The 22,388-nt window shown below is 37.4% G+C and overlaps 1 protein-coding gene across 1 annotated transcript in view; it reads right to left on the bottom strand.

Moving 5' to 3' along the window:
• LOC134349552 (GRIP and coiled-coil domain-containing protein 2) overlaps positions 1–21,958 on the bottom strand; it is a 55,247-nt gene extending 33,289 nt beyond the window's left edge. Inside the window, exons 1-9 of the mRNA XM_063054048.1 lie at positions 21,723–21,958; positions 16,961–17,017; positions 16,737–16,821; positions 13,286–13,353; positions 12,681–12,785; positions 9,927–12,377; positions 4,798–4,870; positions 455–555; positions 267–365 (exon numbers count right to left, since the gene is read on the bottom strand). Coding sequence (XP_062910118.1) covers positions 267–365; positions 455–555; positions 4,798–4,870; positions 9,927–12,377; positions 12,681–12,785; positions 13,286–13,353; positions 16,737–16,821; positions 16,961–17,017; positions 21,723–21,857 — 3,174 coding nt within the window. The 5' untranslated portion in view covers positions 21,858–21,958. The remainder of the gene's footprint in view (positions 1–266; positions 366–454; positions 556–4,797; positions 4,871–9,926; positions 12,378–12,680; positions 12,786–13,285; positions 13,354–16,736; positions 16,822–16,960; positions 17,018–21,722) is intronic.
• Between the last annotated feature and the right edge of the window lie 430 nt (positions 21,959–22,388).

The following is a 22,388-nucleotide window of genomic DNA, read 5'->3' as shown; positions in this document are numbered from 1 at the left end:
CAGGCCACGAATATTCATAAAAGTTTACTTTAATCAATATTTGCAGTATTTGAATTCTGTTTCATAACCACTGGGCTTTTCCTTAATCCACTTCCTGAAGCCAGCATAATGGCATTTCACCAGGACTTTTACAAGTTTTTCTGAAAATAATATAAAGCTGTCCACTATCTATTTCAAATGTCACTTTCTGAAGGGAAAACTCAAGTACAAACGTCAGACATTGTGAGGGAAAATTGTAAAAGACAAAACAATCTTAGAATGGTTACCTTGTAGTTTTCAGATCCTTGCATGAGGTCTTTAATTGAAAAAGAGAGTCGATCCCGCTCAGACTTTACAATCTCCATCTCTTCTGTTAACAGTAACACCTAGTTGAAAACAAGTTTCTCTTTATACAATTTCATACCTACATAATATTCACTTCAAGTGGAAAGAGAAGTTTTGTCAGGACACTTACCTGATTTTTGCTGGCATCAAGTTCTTTCTTAGCTTTCACAGCAACAGCTTTAATCTTGTTTATTCGATTTTCCTTCTCATTGCTTACTTTTTCTAGTTGAACTATTTTAAAATGACCAAAAAAATTGAAATAAGCTAATGACAAACTTTCTGTCCTCTGTACTCAGCCTCACACCCATAAGGTATTGCATTCTTGATGACGGTCAAATAAAAGTATGAACAATTATGCAATTCATGAACTTTCAAGTTACACTCAAAACTTTGTTCTGGTTCTTGCCAGATTATACATTTAGCTATATAAAAATAAAGTGAATGAAATTTGCTTCTCAAAGTTAGCAAAACTGTCATTTTAGGAGATCATTAGTTGGGATGAGTTTTTTTAAATTAAAAGCTGGACAGATTTATAAATAAAATAGCATTTAGAGCTTATGATGCTCACTATTTATGAGCAACCCAGTTTTAAACAAATGAAAATACAGTGCCTATACAAGACTTCCCCTTGGAAGTCTTCATATTTTATTGTTTTACAACATTGAATCACAGTGGAATTAATTTGGCTTTTTTGACATCGATCAACAGAGAAAACTCTTGGGTCAAAGTGAAAACAAATGTCTACAAAATGGTCTCAATTTATTACAATTATTAAACACAAAATAATTGATGTAATAGGTATTCATCCCCTTTAATATGACACCAAATCATCATTGGTGCAGCCAACTGGTTTTAAAGTTACATTATTAGTTAAATGGAGATTTTTTTTTTGGAGACCTCTGTTCAGTCAAGGCATTTCAATTGACTGTAGTAAAAATACACCTGTTTCTGGAAGGTCCAACTGCTGACGAGTCATATCCTAGCAAAAACTACACCAGGAGGACAAAAGAACACACTAAGAAATTCTGCGAGAAACTTTAATCGGAAAGCACAAGTCAGGAAATGGATACAAGAAAACTTCCAAGCCACTGAATATCCCTTGGAGACAATAATCAAGAAATGGAAAGAATATGGCACAGCAGTAGTTCTGCCTTGAGCAGGCCATCCTCAAAAAACTGAGTGACCGTGCAAGAAGGGAACTAGTGAGGGAGGCCACCAAGAATGACAAATCTGGAAGAGCTGAGATAGGATAGACTGTGCATATAACAACTGTTGCCCAGGTGCTTCACCAGTTGCAGGTTTATGGGAGAGTGGCAAAGAGAAAGCCGCCGTTGAAAAAAACTCACATGAAATCTCAGCTAGAATTTGCCAGGAGGCATGTGGGAAGCTCTGAAGTCTGCTGGAAGAAGGTTCTAAGTTCTGATGAAACTAAAATTGAGATTTTGGCAACAGACTAAACGCTATGTTTGATGTAAGCCAAACACCGCACATCACCAAAAGCACACCATCCCTACCATGAAGCATGGTGGTAGCTGCATCATGCTGTGGGGGTTACTTCACTGCAGTAGGTCCTGGAAGGCTTGTGAAGGTCAAGGGTAAAATGAATGCAGAAAAATATAGGGAAATCCTGGAGGAAAACCTGATGCAGTCTGCAAGAGAACTGCGACTTGGAAGATGATTTATCTCCCAGTAAGACAATGACCCCAAGCACAAAGCCAAAGTTAAACAGGAATGGCTTAAAAACAAGAAAGTTAATGTTCTGGATTGGCCAAGTCAGAGTCCAGACCTCAATCCAATTGAGAATTTGTGGCTGGACATGAAAAGAGCTGTTCACTCATGATCCCCATGCAATCTGACAGAACTTGAGCAGTTTTGTTAAGAATGGGGGAAAATTGCAGTGTCCAGATGTGCAAAGCTGATAGAGACCCATCCACCCAGACTCAAGGCTGTAATTGCTGCCAAAAATGCATTTACTAAATACTGACTTGAAGTTGGTGAGTAATTATGCAATCAATTATTTTGTGTTTAATAATTGTAATAAATTTAGACCCATTAGTTGAAATTTGTTTTCACTTTGACACAAGAGTCTTTTCTGTTAATCAGTGTCAAAAAGCCAAATTAAATCCGTGATGATTCAATGTTGTAAAATATTAAAACATGAAAACTTCAAGGAGGGTGAACACTTTTTATAGGCACTGTAACCTTGCTGAGTATCCTAAGCGTGGATTGAATGTTTTTGCAATTCTTCAGGTATATTTATCAACACTTAACTGCTAATACAAGGTGATGAAGGGTATTTCAAAACCCTTCATATCCTAGATAGATGCTTAGGACACGGGTGACAAATGGGAGGAAGAGAAGGGAAACAAAAAAAAAGATACAAAAACAAACAAAGAAAATTTTAAGATACAAGTTTGTAAATAACCAAGTCCAAGGCTGACAATAAAATTAGTGTCTGTTTATCTAATACATGAAACACTGCCTTTATAGATAGTTAAAGAAGTTTTCAATATTCATAATCAGTAATCCATAAAAATATTTGGCGTTTGAAATTTCAAAGTAAAACACAAATTTTATAAACAAGCCAGGATGTTATCAACTATTTTTAAATTAGTATTTTGTCTATAATCACTAGGATCTTAAAATACCGAGCCTACAACCACCTTTAAGCAAACAATAATCTCAAATTTTACCAAACTTATTCAGTTTAGGACAAGATTATAAACACCAGTTAATTGCAGTTGGGCAATTTTACTTCTGTAAAGGTCTGGATGCATACTTCAAGGATTGGAAGTCTGAGTACAAATGAGATTTGCTGGAGGGGTAATCACCTCAGAATTTAAATAAGTGATAACTTAGAACCTGAAGCTTGAAATTCACTGATAACAGCTTTGGATTCTATTTATATAGGTCTAAATTGGGAGCCACAAAAAAGCAGGAGAAACTGTAATACGAGCATGCAAGAAGTTTCAAATGTGGGGCATCTCCACACAGAGGTTCAAAATCTCTGCATATAATTTTGAAAATCCTGGGGTACAGAGCAACTCTGTAGTGTAAAGGGCAGTGCTGGTGCTTCACACTTCCAGAAACTTAGATTCAATTCTAATCTCAGGTATTATCTGTGTGGAACTTTCATGTCCTACCTATAATCATTTTTGTTCCATTTGCTTGTCCCACTTTCTTCCCATATGAAATGACATACAGGTTGGTAGGTTAATTTTAATTTATTCAGTTCATGTAGGTGATAAGGGAATTAGGATGGCATTATTGGGCATTTGAGACAGAATCAGTTATAGGAGACTATAGGATTACTGAGAGTTGACATGAGCTTGATGAGCCGACTAACCTTTCTATTCTGTTTTCTTTTGCCACAAGAAAGCAACAAACAAAAAGAGGCGCGCAGTGCAAATCAGCAAAAACATTGGTGAGTAAATAACCATTAAAATGACGATAATGCCACTGAAATATAAAATATGTAGCATACAAGAAAAACATTCAAGAATAGTTGGTTTAGCAAGGATGGAATTTGAAAGTTTACAGACACGGATTGTGGAGCCGAGTAGGGGAAAGATTATTTGAGATGTTAACAAAATTTACTGATCTGTGTTATGTGTCTACTTGTAGACCCAATGTATAATTTAAATATTACAGATTGTAAACATACCTTCATTGTTTGCACACTGAACTCATTCTTTACTTTTAAAACACAAAGTATTACAATAAATTACTTTTAACCATGAATGTTAAAGTATTTCATTTCTGCAGAAACTGAAGCTGACAACTAATGAAAGCAACTGAATGTCAAAATTACATCACAGTAAGAGTATTTTACTACAGTTGTAAAATTCATGAATCAAATGACTGGAGAGCTATTGCAATCCTTAAGAGCTCAGCTATTACACAGACAAGTTATCAAAACCTCAGACCATCCTGGTTTGAAAATACTCATTTTGCCAGACAGAATAATAACCTACAAAGCTCACTGTAAAAGCTTTAGTATGAAAGGAAAGTATTTGCAAACTGAAACAAAAACGGAAAATGCTGAAAATACACTTGCTAGCTGCCCTATTGAAGACAAATGAACAGAATTAATATTTCTGGTTGATGACTTTTCACATGATTTATTGTCATTTACAGATGCCCAGAAATAACTCATGCTTACATTTAAGATTGTCTTAAAATAAGTAACAAATAAAGCTTTATGCTCTTACAAAAAGCCTAAATTTCACTTAATTTTCAAAAGGATTTTACTTAAAAAAATCACAAAAATAACACTACTTGTAAACAGCATTACATATCTAATATGCCCTGATCAATTACTACAAAAAAAATGGCTGAGCTAGTAGGACAAAAAAAATCAAATATATTTGTTTCTTTTTATTTCAAATTTAATATTTGAAATAAAATTTTAAATTGGATACATGCATCCTAAAATTTCAATGACAATGAACCAGCAGTAAAATGAAAACATACCAACTTTCTCATTCATTTCCACAATTGTGTTTTTTAAGGTGCTTTCTTCACTGGAGATTTTCAACATCAAATCCTGTATTAAAGGAAAAAAGTTACCCTCAAATTGAAGTTTGTTTGCTTGATAACACTTTTTGAAACAAAGCAAAATATACTTTTTGATCAAAAAGCTAGGTGCTATGGATTTTCATCTGCAAAAATTTGCTCAAGATTCAAATATGATTTGAAAAATCAAAAATGTTTTTCCATCCGTAGATTGTCAGCTACTAGTACTTGACCTTAAACAGAATTAAGGTATCATTCCACTGATGCGAAGTATCTATGAACTTTTTAGTTCACACTCAATGATAACATCGGGACTAATTTCTCATTTCACCACAGATCCAAAGAGAATTGCTTTTTATACATACATGTCTTGAGTGATTTTTCTGGTTAAACCTATATTATCAAAGATCTCTTCATGACAAACCTTTAGTTCAAAGGAATTCAATAATTTGACAAAACTTAGCACGCTGTACAGAAAAGATAAAGCTGGAAAAAGACTCCCAGAAAACTAAGATAAAGCACCAAAAAAGGTGTCAAATCTAAAAAGACATGCAAACCCTCCGGTGAAGTTCTTCACCACCACAGCTCGAATGTTGTCAGGTGCCATGACCTGTCAGTAACACAGCAATTTAATGCAACTGAATTGCTTTCTAGATCATTCCAGAAGATAACTGCCGATCAACTAAACTGGCGTTGGTCAGGACTCGCATGTAGACCAAATCGAAAAAAGTAGCCGATTTCCTACCTTGAAGAACATCAGTGAATCTGATATGTTTTGTGACCACTGTGGATAATACTAGCTTTTTATTTAAGATTAAATGATCTGGAATCCAAGTATGTTATCAAGGACACCTGGTGAAACTGAAGTCAATGGAGATTAAGGAAAAATTCAAAATAATGTTGTAGTAATACAAAGAGAAGAGAGGAAAATGGACATTAATTGCTGGACAGTAAATCAACCCAATCCCATAAAAATCACTGCATGAACAAAAAGAATATGCTGCAAGCATTCAGGTCAGGCAGTGTACTTGGAAGTAAAGCAAGTGTAAACATTTCAGGTCTAAAGACCTTCTGAAACACTTCGTGTGTTTATTTCAGATTTCCAGCATCTGCAGCTCTTTAAACAAAAAAGTTATACCACTGCAACGAGTTCCTCAGGAAATGTTATCTTCACCAACTTCATCAATAATCTTCTATCAGTAATAAGGCCACGCAAAGGGATGTTTGTCGTTAATTTCATATTTGTTACCAACTCTCCAAATCTACATGATACAAGATCTGGACAATCTGGACAAAAACAATTAGGCTGTACAAATACTAAGCAAACTCCCTGATAAGGAATGTTTTGTCATTAAAAAGGAAATTCAACTGGACCAAATACACACGTACTGTATACTGTGGCCACAGGAGTAGGTCACTGGGGCAAGGTACCTTTCAATTGCCTCATTCTTTCACCCAATTATGAATGAGTTTTCACCCTGGCAATGACCCAGCATATCTCATAAAATTTGAAAGATCTTCATCAAAATGTTCTAAATTTGAAAACATTGTTATTTTCTATAATTATACATGATGATATCCCAAGCCAACTTCTCTAATCTCAAATATATTTGATGCACTATCAAAATTATGCCTTGAAAAATGAATTAAAAAAAGAGAAATCAGAGTTTTTTTTAGTAATGGCACCATAGTATTTGAAATGCAAAGGAATATTTTATATCTGGGATTATATGGGTTATCAGAGGATATTAAAACCTCAGACAAAGTCAGGGTCCAAAAGGTTAAGCATGGCGTGACTGATGTCAGAGCGGCATACATTTCAATGCAAAAAGTATCCTAGTAAAGGCAGATGAGCTCAGGGCATGGATCGACACTTGGAATTATGATATTGTAGCAATTAGTGAGATTTGGCTGAAAGACGCAGGACTGGCAACTCAATATTCCATTGTTTTAGATGTGACAGAGTGGGAGGGATTGAAGGAGGAGGGGTGGCATTACTAGTCAGGGAAAATGTCACGGCAGTGCTCTGTCAGGACAGACTGAAGAACTTGTCTAGTGAAGCTTTATGAGAGGAACTGAGAAATAAGAAAGGTATGACCATCTTAATGGGGCTATATTACAGACCACCCAACAATCAGAGGGATTCAGAGGAACAAATATGCAGAAAGATTGCAGACTGTTGCAAGAAATACAAGGCTGTTATAGTAGGTGATTTTAATTTTCCACATACTGACTGGGATCCCATACTGTAAAAGGACTAGATGGGATAGAGCTTGTCAAATGTATACGTAGAAGTCCCAACCAAAAAGTGTACAATATTTGATCAGCTACTAGGGAATGAGACACGGCAGGGGACAGAAGTTCGTTAGGGGAACACTTTGCATCTCCTGATCATAACGCCATTAGTTTCAAAGTAAATATGCAAAGAGATAGGTCTGGTCCACAGGTTGAGATTCTAAATTGAAGAAAGGTCAATTTTGATGGCATCAGAAAAATTGGCAAATGTGGATTGAGACAGACTGTTTTCTGGCAAAAGTGTACTTGGTGAGAGGGGGGTCTTCAGAAGGTGAAATTTTGAGAGTACAAAGCTTGTATGTGCCTACTGTAACAAAAGGTAAAGATAACAGGTTAGGGAAACTTGGTTTTCAAGAGATATTGAAGTGCTGATTAAGGAAAAAATAAGGAGGTGCATAGCAGGTATAGGCAAGTAGGAACAAATGAGGGGCTTATGGAGTACAAGAAATGCAAGAGGACACTTAAAAAAATCAGCTAAAAGGAGGCATGAGGTTGCCCTAACAGACTAGGTGAAGAAGAATCTTAAGGGATTCTACAGATATGTTAAGAGCAAAAGGATTGCAAGGGACAAAATTGGTCCTCTGGAAGATCAGAATGGTAATCCATGTGTGGAGCTAAAACAGAATGTGGAAGATCTTAAATTTTTTTTTTGCATCTATAGTTACTCAGGAGACAGACGCAGAATCTACAGAAGTGAGACAAAGCAGCATCAATCATGAACCCCACACAGATTACAGAGGAGGAGGTTTTTGCTGTCCTGAAGCAAATTAGGGTGGATAAATCCTCAGGGCCTGAAAAGGTGTTCCATCGGACCCCATGAGAGGCAAGTGCCGAAACTGTCGTGGCCCTTGCAGAGATATTGAAATCCTTAGTGACAGGTAAAGTGCCAGAAGATTGGAGGATAACCAAAGCTGTTCCGCTGTTTAAGAGAGACATTAAGAATAAACCAGGAAATTATTGGCTAGTGAGCCTGTCATCAGTAGTGGGAAAGTGATTGGAAGGTATTCTGAGGGATCAGATATGTAAGTATTTGGATAGACGTACCAATTAAGGATGGTCAGCATGGCTTTGTATGTGGTAGTTCATGTCTAACCAATCTTATAGATGAATAAACTCTTCTCAGGCGTCCAGCTGGGTACAGGTGTTGATTTTAAATGACATTTTGATGACAAGTTCTGCCATCTTCATCAGGGATGATGCATAGGTACAGCATGTCCAGTCCAGTGGTGTATATACCCCCATCGTCCATCCCTCCTGATTGGATGAGGGCTAACCAATTAGGTTTCCGCTAGCCCACCTTGTTTACAATCAAATTCCACTAGTTCTTACTTACGTAAGACCTTTGTCTTTGTTAAAATTATTTTCCTCTAGTTTTATTTCAATGGCTTCCTTCATCAGGTGGTCGCAAAAGCCATTGGCATGGCACAATAATTTTGTGTCGAAGTCAAGCCTATGACCATTGCAAATGCAATGTTCGGCTACCGCCTATTTCTCTGGGTAACCCAAATGGATATACCTCCTTTGCTCCTTGACGTGGGTGCTGTGATGCTGTGACTGCGGAGCAGTATATAATCAGCCAGACGGGACACACAGTGGAAGCCTGAATCAAGGAGCACAGGAGGTGTATCCATTTGAGTTACCTGGAGAAATTGGCGGCAGCAAAACATTGCATTTACAATGGCCATAGGATTGACTTCAACAGCACAAAACTATTGTGCCTCGCCAATGGCTTTTGGGACCACTTGAAGGAAGCCACTGAAATAAACTTCCGAAAAATAAATTTAACAAAGATGAAGTTCTTGCTCTAAGAACTGGAATTTGAGTGTAAACAAGGTGGGACAGCGGAAACCTGACTGGATGGGACAGAGTGTATATATATACCACCGGACTAGACATACCCAAGCATCATCCCTGAAAAAGATGGCATAATTTGTCATTGAAACATTGGTTAGAATTGATACCTGTACCCGGGTGGAAGCCTGACAAGAGTAGAGTTTTTCTGAGGAAGTTACCAGGAAAGTTGATGAAGGCAAGACAGTGGATGTTGTCTACATGGATTTTAGTAAGGTGTTTGACAAGGTCCTGCACGGGAGGTTGGTCAAGAAGGGTCAGTTGCTTGGCAGTCAAGATGAGGTAGTAAATTGGATTAGACATTGGCTTTGGGGGAGAAGCCAGAGAGTGGTAGTAGATGGTTGCCTCTCTGACTGGAGCCTGAGTAGTGGAGTGCCACAGGGATTGGTGCCGAGTCTACTTGTTTACCATCTCTCTCAATGATCTGGATGATAATGTGGATAACTGAATCAGCAAGCCACAGGTATACAAAATTATGAGGGGTATAGATAGGGTAAATGCAAGCAGGCTTTTTCCACTGAGGTTGGGTGAGACTCCAACCAGAGGTCATGAGTTTAGGGTGAAAGGTGAAAAGTTTAAAGGGAACACGAGGGGAAAGTTCTTCACTCAAGAGTTGTAAGACTGTGAAACGAGTTGCTAGCACAAGAGGTGCATGCAAGCTTAATTTCAATGTCTACAAGAAGTTTGGATAGGTATGTGGATGAGTATGGAGGGCTATGGTTCCGGTGCAGGTTGATGGCAGTAGGCAGTTGAAACGGTTCAGCACTGATTAGATGGACCAAAGGGCCTGTTTCTGTGTTGTACTCTATGTACTCTGTTAGAAGCTCAGCTTAGACTTGAGAAAGACAAAAGAAAGATTTTCAAACAAAAAATTTCAAATTGTTTGCCCCCCCAATTATTTACTTACACATATTCAATGTTTAAAATTTTCATGTTATTACCTTCAATGTTTCAAGCTCCTCTTTACATTTTGACAGTTCACATTCTTTTTCGTTCAATTGACACTTCAGTTTCTCTGCTGCTTCTTGTTCCGTTTTCTCATTCTGTACTTGCTTCTGTGTTTCCATGTTTTCAAGCTTCTCTGTAACATTTCGAAGCTGAATGAGCAGATCTTCATTCTCAAGATTATTTTTTTCACTCAGATTTTTCATCTCTAGCAGATCTCTTTGCAAACCTTCCTTATCAAGCAGTGCTTCATCTAGATGCTTTTGCAAAAGACTTTTCTCCTGTTTGAGGTCATCGATTAAACCACCTAGTTCAGCCTGCAGATCTCTATTTGCATCACTCTGTAATTGCAATTCCTCTTGCAAATGTTGTACGCGCTCATTAGATAGCAGTGCCGCAGACTGCTTTTCTTCCCTAATTTTTGTAACATGTTTTTCAAGTAATTGCATTGCCTCAATTACACTGATTTCATCTCCACCATTTGCAAAACTAAAAGCTTCTTGTTTAAGAATATTAATTATTGCATGCCTAACATTTAAAAATTGCTGTTTTTCAAGTCTATCTGCTATTTCCAAGTTTTCCTTTTCTTGAATCAAAGCCTGTAGTTGTTTACTGAGATCTTGAAGTTTTTCATTTGTTTCCATGTTTTCATTTTGCAGTCTGAATGTAGATAATTCACTTTGCAACAAATCCTTTTCCTTTTGTAACTTTGCAGTAAGTTCCTCCATTTTTTTTGTTTGAGAGTCCAAATACTCCTTCTCAGTTTTTATAGTTTCTAATCTGTTTTTCATGTCACTGAATTTTTGACAATAAGTATCTTTTTCAGAAACCGTCTCTTTTAAATGCAGTGTTGTTTCATCCAATCTCTTTTCCAACTCACAGTTGTTCTTATTGAGCACTTCTATTTGTTGTTGGAGTTCTGCACATTTACCCTGCTCCTCTGTAAGAGATTGTTCCAACCTATTTATTGACTTTTCAGCGATTCCAATTTTTGACATTAGTTCCTCCTTCTCTTTCATTAAATTATCCACATGTTCTTTCGAATCAAGCACAATTGCCTCCCTCATTTGAATTGAAGATGCCAATTCCTGATTCTTCTCTTCAAAATTATTTACAATTTGTTTTAGTTCCTTAGCCTCTTCAACTTCAGCCTGCAATTTATTGATTAATTCCAAAAGAGAATCTTTCTCATTAAAAACTTTTCTGAGTTTCTGTTGCAGGTCATGAATTTCATCAGATTGTTGCTGTTTCATAACCTCAAACTCATGGCTAATCTTTGAAGCAGATTCTCCCAATTCCGTCTGTAGGATTTCCAAGGTTTTACGCAAGTTTTCATATTGACTCTCTGCCTCCTCTTTCTCTTCTGATAATGTTTGGCATTGCTTTGTCAAATTATCTATCTTAAGAAGAGATTCTTGTTTTTCATTTTCAGCTTCAGAAAGTAAAGTTTGCTTTAACATTGATACATCTTTTTTATGTTGTTCTGTTATAACCTGTATTTCAGAGGAATACTGAGCCACTGCCATTTCACAATGTTCTTGAGCAGAATGAAGTTCATCTGTCAGTTTTGTGACCATGGTCATATATTCTTCCTTGGATAATTGGAGCTCATTTATCTTAAATTCCCAATCTTCTCGCTCATGAAACAACTCCTCTTTTGCATGCTGCAGTTCCACTTCAACCTTCTCTTTTTCATTTTTCATGTAAACAAGCTCCCTCTGCATTGAACAATACTGTGATTCTAATTTTTTCACACAATCCTCTAGATATATCACCTGCTCACTGGAGTTAGAGGGCGATTCTTTTGGAAGCTCTTGTTGCAAATGTTGGACCTCCTTTTGCCCTTCTGTTATTTTTCTTAACTGATCTTTCAGTTGATTCAACTGAAGCTCATAATTGCTAGTATTCTCCCTCAGCTCATTTGCAAGACTTTTCTCTTTCAATGAATGCTTCTCTACTAAATTTTCCTCCAAGATCTTAAGTTCCTGCTTGTGGTTTATGACAGCAGATTCAAACTGTTGCTTCAACAGTGCCACTTCTTCTTGATGGGTGTTTTTAAGATTCTTAATTTCATTTTCATTTTCAGACATGAAGTTCCTATTAATATCATCCAGCCTTTTCAACTCTCCCTCCTTTTCTTTGGTGACTGATTCCAATTGCTGTTGCAACTGCAAAATCTGATCCTCAGAAGATTTTTTAACCTCATTTAATTCTCCTTCTAGCCTCTTTGCTTCAGTCTGCTGCAGTGAGTAGCCTTCAAGCTGTTGCTCAAGTTGTCCAATGTGGGTTATGTGCTTGAGATTTGACTCCTGAAGTTCATTTTCTAACTTGATTATTTCATCTTTGTGTTTTGCTTGAGCAGATTCTAAAGCTTCAATTTTGTTTATATGTTGATTTTTTAATAATTCAATTTCTTCCTGAAGTGCCGTTTCTTTTGACAATGCAACCTTAAAATGATTAAAAATAATTTCATTATTGTTCATATGTCATGGACACATGTTCTGATCACCTCTTACTGCAGTAGAAGTAATATTTAGCTAAACGTTTCAGTGCATTATTCAGCTAAAATAGCTAATGTATTGAAGTAACCAAAGAGCAAAGGTCAAACTAAACATGTAGCAATGAAAATCTAAACCAGAGGTTAAAATACGGAGGCTAAACAAAATGAAAATACAGATGAACAGGATAAAGAATGCAACATTTTAAACTATACCAAAACTTGTATGAGCACAACAAATGGCTCATACTACCTTCAATTCTTCTTTGCATTTTTCATTCTCTTTTCTTAGTGAGAGCGTACTTTGTTGAGCTTCTGCTTTTTCCAAGAGTACCGAATCCAGCCTGGTTGTCAGTTCCTGTTCAAAGAAATAAAACAGTACAATTTACAATAACCTACAGATGAACTTTAAATTCATGTTTTAAAACATTCTGTTTCAAAAAACATAATTTAGCTAGTAGTCCATTCATGATCACTATGACAACAAAACCTACAGGTTGTGACAAAATCCAAAATCTAAAAAAGCTGATACGTTAGCCTGAAACAACCCACACAAAATGCTGGAGGAGCTCAGCGGGCCAGGCAGCATCTGTGGAAAAATGTCCAGTCGACGTTTTGGGCCGTGACTTTTTCCATTGATGCAGCCTGGCCGCAGAATTCCTCCAGCATCGTGTGTGCTGTTTAGATTTTCAGCATCTGCAGATTTTCTCTTGTTCGTCATTATATTGCCCTGAAAATTATGTTATTGCAATGTCATTAGATCATCAAATCTGCTGAAGCACACAATTTACAATTCTGTGCATTTGAACAACCCATAAATAGGAATGTTAACATAATAATCTGCTTTTTGAACATTACCTGGATAACTGCATCATTAGCTTCAATAGATGGTTTTGCCTTAAGCCGTTCAATTTCATTTTCCAGTTCTGAAATAATAATGCAAGATTTGTAACCTGACCTTAGATAATAACATATCGCAAGAAGGTTAAACCATAAGTAAATATTAATGGGGTGAGAAACACTGAAACACAAAATGCTTTATTTAAAATAAAATATTATTGTTTAGCAAGAATTGAAAATGTCAGAAATCAGTAATGTCATGATGATTGAACTGGTAGAGCTAAGGGAATATATGATCTGGTCAGATACACCAAAAAGGAACCTACTATTCAATGAAATAGGACCTAATAACTTGTATCTCTTTATATTCATCATCATATTTATGGTGCTCCATTGTAACAATATCTGAAGACAAATCAATTTCCACACACACCACCATTGCCCTTACCATCACCACTACCTCTGTCCATAGACTGATGATATATTTAGTAGTATTGGGTCAGTTGCAATTTCTTCAGATAGAAAATGGGAGGGAAAAGCTGAGCATTTTTTTGGCCTCTCACAAACACCACGGCCCAGCAAACAAAATTAGCAAGATTTACCCATTTAACTGGAAACAAATTCAGGACTCCTGCATTCCCTGAAATGAGGAAATTGGGCCGCACCCCAAAATATATTGATTCATGATGTCATTGCTGAAATCCATATAGAATCCAAAGCAAAACTCCCTACTGTTGAGCTCCCCTGGTTTTCAACAATGGACAACTGCAATTCACTTCCAGCAATGTTCTACTTTTTTGATAATTCAGTTTAGTTTAATACTTTTAATTATAAAAGTAAACAATTACTTCTAGTTTTAGAATAGGGAAGATATCTTCCATATGCAAAATTGCACCAGCGACCAACAGCGATGTTTTGCAGACAGCTCACAAAATTACTAGAAACTCTAGTACATATACTTCTTCTGAACTGTGATCGTTGCAGTGTGCAGCCTGTAATTTCCCTTTAAATAATGTACTTTTGAAACAAAAACATTCCGGCACTTTAGTAATCTCCTGAGGGATCTGGCAAACTACTTTCAAAAGTGCAGGTGCGGCCGGGATGGTTGTCGCAGGGGGTGGATGCTGCATCGAGGCCTGATAGCGGAAGGTGAACCCGTGGTCGGTTCCATCACTCTGCATGGATTAACATGTCGAGCAAGATTAAAATCGAGGAGACAAAGAGAGGAAAACAAACAGGTGTTCAGTGCCACATGCCTTCATTTGATCAGTCTCACTTCTACTGTCAGGTGGGAGATGCAGGAGTCTTGGAACCAGGTTTGGAAGCAGTTGTTACCCTGCAGCCACAGGGCTCCTGGACAGGCTTCTCTCGCCTCAGTGCTGAACAGGCTCCACAGCAGTGGACTCACTCTTGTGGAATCTGCAGTTCATGTTCTAAGTGTTATAGTTTTTTTTAAAAAACTATTTGTGTGATTTGTTCTTTTTTGAAAATTGGATATGTGGCGATCTTATGTTTTTTTTCGTGAATTCTATTATTTCTTTATGTGAGTACCTGCAAGATGAATCACAAGATTGTATATGGTATACATGCTTTGAAAATAAATTCTAACTTTGAACTTTAAAACCCCATTTGAGAGTATTAATATTTATTTTTATGTTTAATATTTCTTAAATATATGAATACCAGTTATACTTAAAACTTATTTCATAAGTTTGAAAGGTTAGTAACCTAGAAAATTGAAGTTAGGGCCTTGCTAGTTCTTAAAGCCTTCAGTAATGTTTTTGGGATGTGGGTTCCTCAGTGAACTACTGGACAACTTATATTCCCCTTCACCCTCTTTGCTGCAGTCAGGTACAAGTCACACCAGCAAGGAAGGTCCTCTACATTTTTATCTGGCTAGTATAGTTGTAAAAGATCACAGGAAGGGATTCAGAGCATTAAGATATAGCCTTACATTTGTTTCCGTCAATTCCAGCTCCACCCATTTTAGAGCATCAATAAAGCTTTTGCTGCTGCCACCATCAGGCTTTTCAACGTCTCGCGAGCCTTTTATCCCCCATGAAGTCAAGTCCCCAAAACTTTTATCCTTTTTATATCACAGATCAAAACTTACTCAATCATCATCTCTATCCTCCCCTGGGTCTGATATTTTAAATTCTCAGCCTCAGGAATGAAACCTTTTCAAGTGACGTGGGGCAGATTCACCTGATTTCAGGGATGATGTGGTAATATCATGAGGAAAGATCAAGTAGGATGGGCAGATGCTCAATATGCTGTCTTGGGTTTAGAAGAGCAGGTGGTATTGCACTGGAACACAAGATTCTCAGAGGAATTGACAGCGTAGATTCTAGGAGGTTGACTCCTTGTGTCAGAGACCTTGGAACTAAAGACTATTCATTGAGAATATGAGTATCAGAATTTAAGGATGAGCAGAGGAACAAGTTCTTCATTTAGGGGGTTTGTGAATCTCAGGAATTTGCAATACTAAGAGAACTGTGGATGACCAGTAATTAAATATCAAGTTGAATTTTATAGATTTTAACTGAGGTATAATGTTACATAGCAAGAGAGCATCATAGAGCAACCATAATCTTACTGAATGGTAGAGCAGATTTCAGTGGTTACATAACTAATCTTGCTTCCATTTCTTAAGCTTTTAATTTCTTGCTGTACTTAAAGTCTTCTAGTTTCCCAAAAGCTATGGCCTTTGGACTCACCATTTTACTAAATGTATCTTTGCACTGAAAGCCCGCCCCACCATAAGAACTTCCGATTTTTGACATTTAAGCACATGTTGTGCACTACTTACTTAAATCTCCCTCAACTCCTTTAAATATCTTATTTATAACTAGCTCCTTGCCCAAGGATTTAGTTACACCTCCTGCCATGTTACATTTTACAATACATCAATGTCTTAATGAATGATCACAGTCAATAACTCTGTTCCTGGGAAGTACTTTGGGACAATTTTAAAAGGGCCTGATAAAGTGCAAATTGCTTGAAGTCAGCCTGCAAAAAATCTATTCATACGTTGATTCTTTTAGGCATAGATAGCCAAAACTAACTTGTTATGTGGACAGTAAAGTTATACTTTAGAGTTGGATTTTTACAACAGATTTAGTAATAGAAATTCTAGAAATCAACATGTGAATGCCATTCTCTGCAAATGAATTTACACTAAGGACAGGTTTCCAAGGTTAGAGCATCAAAGCTGTTGTTTCTCATATGGATTGGGTGATCATACAGCACTCAACCAATATAGCAGCTAGGTATGCTATTGAAAAGACAGCATCCATGTTATATGAAGTAATTAGAAAAGCACAATTAAGAATGACAAAATTAATTTTTTTTCAGTTAATTCCTTAACTAGACAGTATTCACAATTCAGGAAGTACAAAAAAACAGCACATTTTTATCATTTAAAAGTAACCTTGATGGTGATATGGATCCTTTCACAAAAGCATATTACCAGTGCATTTTGACTTTGTCTTCTGTAAAAGCACCACCTGCTTCTTTGCAAATTTTATTAGGTCATCCTTTGATAGAGTGTCCAGCTGCATATACAACAGAACATGGATTAGTTTGATTGTGATGCATTTCAATATTATTTTACAAAGAATATTTAGATATAGAAGTTCAACAGCTTTCAAAAACTGCTGTGGTTAAGGTTCAAAAGATTTCCTTTTATCAAACCTTAGATTTTCCAGTTCCAGAAGTCGCTGGCGATGCTGCACCATCTACACCACTCTCCTGTTGAGAAAAATAAACTGAGCTTTTAACACACAACACTGATAGTACTGCTTTAAATACGTTACCAGCATTCACACAGTTCCTGACATTTTTCTTACCTATTATGAATAGCTGGGTAATGCTAAAACTACAATTCGAAATTTAACCTCTGAAATCAAACTCCTCAATCCATTTATCATAATGCAATTCTCAATCTATACAAATACTATTTGAAAATTATTTCTAACTTCCATTCTGTAATCAATCTCAATCCTACAAAATGCTTCATTCTTTTTAAATAACTTTCACTACTTTATCAGATACAGTTGGCAAACTTGCATTTCATCTTAATTTAGACAGTGGGAGAGTGGCAATTAAATACGAAAGCAAATACAGCACCTATAAAAATAATTCACCCCCCTAGGAAACTTTCGTGTCAAAGTGAAAACAGATCTCTACAAAGTGATCTAAATTAATTACAAATAAAAAAAAACAAAATAATTGATTGCATAGCAACACACATCAAAGTTGCTGGTGAACGCAGCAGGCCAGGCAGCATCTCTAGGAAGAGGTACAGTCGACGTTCTGTTCACCCCCTTAATATGACACACCAAATTATCACTGGTGTAGCCGATTGGTTTTAGAAGTCACATAATTAGTTAAATGCAGCTCACTGTGTGCAGTGAAGGTGTTTCAATTGATTGTAGTAAAAATACACCTGTATCTGGAAAGTCTAACCTCTGGTGAGTCAGTATCCTGGCAAAAACTACTCCATAAAGTCAAAAGAACACTCTAAGCAACTCCATGAAAAGATTATTGAAAAGCACGTCAGGAGATGGATACAAGAAAATTTCCAAGTCACTGAATATCCCTTGGAGTACAGTTAAGTCGATCATCAAGAAATGGAAATAATATGGCACAGCTGTAAATCTGCCTAGAGCAGGTCGCCCTTAAAAACTGAGTCACCATGCAAGAAGGGGACGAGCGAGGGGGCCAGCAAGAGACCTATGACAGCTCTGGAGGAGTCACAAGTTTCAGTGGCTGAGATGGGAAAGACGGTGCATACAACTGTTGCCTGGGTGCTTCACTAGTCACAGCTTTATGGGAGAGTGGCAAAGAGAAAGCCACTGTTGAAAGAAAGAACTCACATAAAATCTCAGCTAGAGTTTGCCAGAAGGTATGTAGGAGACTCTGAAGTCAGCTGGAAGAAGGTTCTATGGTCTGATGGAACCAAAATTGAGCTTTTTGGCCATCAGACTAAATGCTATGCTTGGCGTAAACCAAAAACTGCACGTCATCAAAAACACACAATTCCTACCGTGAAGCATGGTGGTGGTGGCTGCTGCATCATGCTGTGGGGATGCTTCACTGCAGCAGGCCCTGGAAGGCTTGTGAAGGTAGAGGGCAAAATGAATGCAGCAAAATACATGGAAATCCTGATGCAGTCTGCAAGAGAACTGTGACTTTGTTTTCCAGCAAGACAATGACCCCAAGCATAAAGCCAAAGCTACACAGGAATGGCTTAAAAACAACAAAGTTAATGTCCTGCGTGGCCAAGTCAGAGTCCAGATCTCAATCCAATTGAGAATTTGTGGCTGGACTTGAAACGGCTGTTCACTCATGATCCTCGTGCAATCTGACAGAGCTTGAGCAGTTTTGTAAAGAAGAATGGGGAAAAATTGCAGTGTCCAGATATGCAAAGCTGATAGAGACCTATCCACAGAGACTCAAGGCTGTAATAGCTGCCAAAGGTGCACCTACTAAATTCTGACTTGAAGGGGGTGAATACTCACGCAATCATTTTGTGTTTTGTAATTAGTTTAAATCACTTTGTAGAGATCTGTTTTCACTCTGACACAAAAGACTTTTCCTGTTGATTAGTATCAAAAAAGCTGAATTAAATCCTCCAAGATGTTGTAAAATAATAAAATATGAAAACTTTCGGGGGGGTGAATACTTCTTATAGGCACTGTAAATCCATCTTACACAAGCAGATTTGGAGTCTCATTAAATACTTTTTTTTCCAACATGCTCTGACCTAAATCAATGGTTATCTCATTGCAAGAGAACACACTTTTCAAGCTCAGTTCCCATTTTCAGTATTTGGTTGGGAAATTTACATGAATGTCGATAGGGTTCTGTGCATACTGGACACTTGGAATAAATTCGTGGAAATATCCTGAATTAACAATGGGTTCTTTTGCAGCACATCTATTCTCAGATGGATTTTTAAAAATTCTAACTGAGTAAATGAGACTTCAATGAAACATGAAAGCAACAACAGTTTTTAAAAAATATATATTTGTGGCTGCAACATTTTTTACTTTAATACTATTTATAATTTTTATTTTATTGAAGCATTAAATAACTGAACACCACTTCTGTAGCATTCCTTTTACAAAGTTTTACCAGAGCATGTTCAATTTTGTGCATTCACCAGACCAAGATAAAAGCCCAATTATTAGAGTATACCCCAAATCCTGATATTGGCCTGACAGTCCCAAAATATATCTTGGCATCGGACACAAAAAAGTACTGTACACTACACTCTTATATATAATGCAGTCTTTGAAAAACCACGCTGTAGTGTCAGTGAGAAGCATCTCATAAACATGCCATTTTAGTTTAACTGCCTTCATTATAGATTAGAGCTTACTAATTAAAAAATGGTAAAGTGATACATTAATATATTTTGTTACAAGTTCTATTATACTTAAAACCAAAATAATAGCTGATTGATATTTCCATCAATGATTAGCCATAGCCATGTTTAAAATTCAAAGTAAATTTATTATCAAATATGGATAAGTTACCATAAACTACCCTGAGATTAACTGTCTTGCAGGCATTTACAGGATAAAAAATACAATAAAATTTACGAAAAACTATACATAAACAGACAAAGACTAACGACCAATGTGCAAAAGATAAACTGTGCGAAAAAAAAGTGCTGAGAGCATCAATTGTATAGAGTCCTTGAAAGTGAGTCTGTAGTTCATAAAACCAGTACAGAATAGCGATCAGCAGTTATAGAGTAATAACTTATTCTTGAATTTGGTGGTGTGGGACCTAGGGCTCTTTCACCTTCTGCCTGATGGCATTAGTCAGAAGAGAGCGTGGCCTGTATGGAGGTGGTTCTTGATGATGGATGCTGCTTTCTTGTGCCAGTGCTCAATGGTGGGGAGGGTGTTGCCAGGGACTGAGTGGGCTGTGTCCATCACTTTCTGCAGCCTTTTCCGTTCCTATACACCTGCAAGTGCACTTTAGTTCATTTAAGCATTATCCTCCATGATCTCATTTACTGTTTAATATCATGTTCTCACTCGAGGCAAGTTTGAAATACGTGATGGCATGTATATAACCAAGGAACTGATAAAATTTGCTTTGTTTTTTCCTTGCCTCCAGTGGGAAAGAGCGAATGGAGGCATAAATTGCTTAATTGTATTTCCAGCAAATTTTACACCATTCCAATATCATACACTTGACTTTTTAATAAAATTAAACAGATGGAGAGCAAAGGAAACTTAGATGCTTGTCAGATATATATTGGCTAATTTTTTAAATTCTTAAAAGATTACGAGTTCAATTCTGATTCTAAGATTAAGTTACAGAATATTAGCTGACAAGTGCAGTATTAATGGGGTACATAAATGCTACAAGCAAGATGTTTCAGATGGACTGTAGAGTTAGAAAAGCAGACATATAATTTGAATAAATCCCCACATCATTATTCTTTCAGGATCTGAATATTCTTTCCTTAGTCGTCAACAAACTGGTATTTGCTGCATTTGTTGACTAATTTGTTCACTAAGATTTGTTGGCACATTCTAGGGGCATGCCATTAACTATTTGCAAGCGCCTTTCTCTACTATAACACGAATCGAGAATTATATTACTAAAACATAGCCAGCTTTATGTCAAAAGGCAACAATCAGAATTTAACTTTGTGTCATAATGAAGAGTCATTCTATGTTCCTTACTCGCAGACCATAAAAATCTGTTTCCCTGCAAGTTGGATGTTTTAGTTAGGCACTGTCGAAAGCTTCAGTAAATGCAAACACATCAGCAATTGAAAACAGCACTGCTACCCGTATATAGACGTGTACGAATGCTTCACTCAAGATTGAAAAGGTACTTTAGCCTTTAAGTAGAACATCTAAGTTGCTGTCCACGATGCAGCTACATCGAAGTACATTTAATGTTGGGGCAATTGCTGTTCTTAAATGACTTCAGATTAATTTCTGCAATACACACAACGCGTTGGAGGAACTCAGCAGGTCAGGAGCATCTATGGAGAGGAATAAACAGTCGGCGTTTCGGGCCCGAAATATATGCTGCATAGATGCTGCTTGATTTGCTGAGTTCTTCCAACAATTTACGTGTTATCAAGGTTTCCAGCATCTACAGAATCTCTTGTTTTGAGATTCATTTCAGCTCCTCCAGGATGTGCTTGCAAACATCCTGCTTGCAGATGACGCAGATACACCATTCGGAATTACATCTTCGCTAACTTGGTTGCAGCCCGAGTGAGTACATACTACATTGAAACGTCACATTTAATACCAATAATAAAGCAGCCTGTCTGGCAGGTTTTGCCGCGGTATTCGTGATCGATTTGCTTATGCTTTTGGCACCAAGCTGATAAATAATCGAATGGCCCTTCCACCAGAAGCCCGCCCGGATAGTCGTAGATTAAGGCTGACGAAGCCTGGAGCCCCACACTCACCTCCATGGCTCTCTGCCCGCGTACCGCCCCAACTCGGCCGCGGGACCCCGGACCCCGACCGGGATCAGGCTCTTCCGGCAGCGTGCCTGATGACGTCCCCAAACTGGAGCGGAGACCGGAAGTGAGAGGAACCATGACAACCGGGGTGCGGCCGCCGCCTCTGTACACGTGGAGGCGGGCAGTCCCGCCTGTTCGCTCCCGTTTGGCTGCTACGCTTGATACACGACAGCAAAATACTGGACTGCAATATCGTTCAGCTGAAAGGTCATTGATCACATAACTTGAAATGTTAATACTGTTATGCACAGCTCTAATATTTTCTTTCCTGATTAGTTGCTTTGAGCCGAGGTCATGATCACATTTTTTCTTAATACTGTACATTGCTTTATCAGCTTTTACAAATTGTACAGCTTGCATGATTTTTTTAGTTGTTACGTAAAAAACACATGATACATTATTAAAACAGTTCCAGATTATGTTTTTTTCCTGGAGATATCCGGCCTGCATTTGCCGGATTCTACACAATGATTCTCATTATTAAAAAGACTATTTAGCGTGTCACACACAAAAAGCTGGGAGAACTCAGCAGGCCAGGCAACATTTATGGGAAAGAGTAAACAGTCGACGTTTCGGCCGAAACCCTTCGTGTCATTTATCCTGTCCAAA

The sequence above is a fragment of the Mobula hypostoma genome, chromosome 7, assembly GCF_963921235.1.
Source record: "Mobula hypostoma chromosome 7, sMobHyp1.1, whole genome shotgun sequence".
NCBI classification, from domain to species: Eukaryota; Metazoa; Chordata; class Chondrichthyes; order Myliobatiformes; family Myliobatidae; genus Mobula; species Mobula hypostoma.
This window is presented reverse-complemented; position numbering and strand designations above follow the sequence as displayed.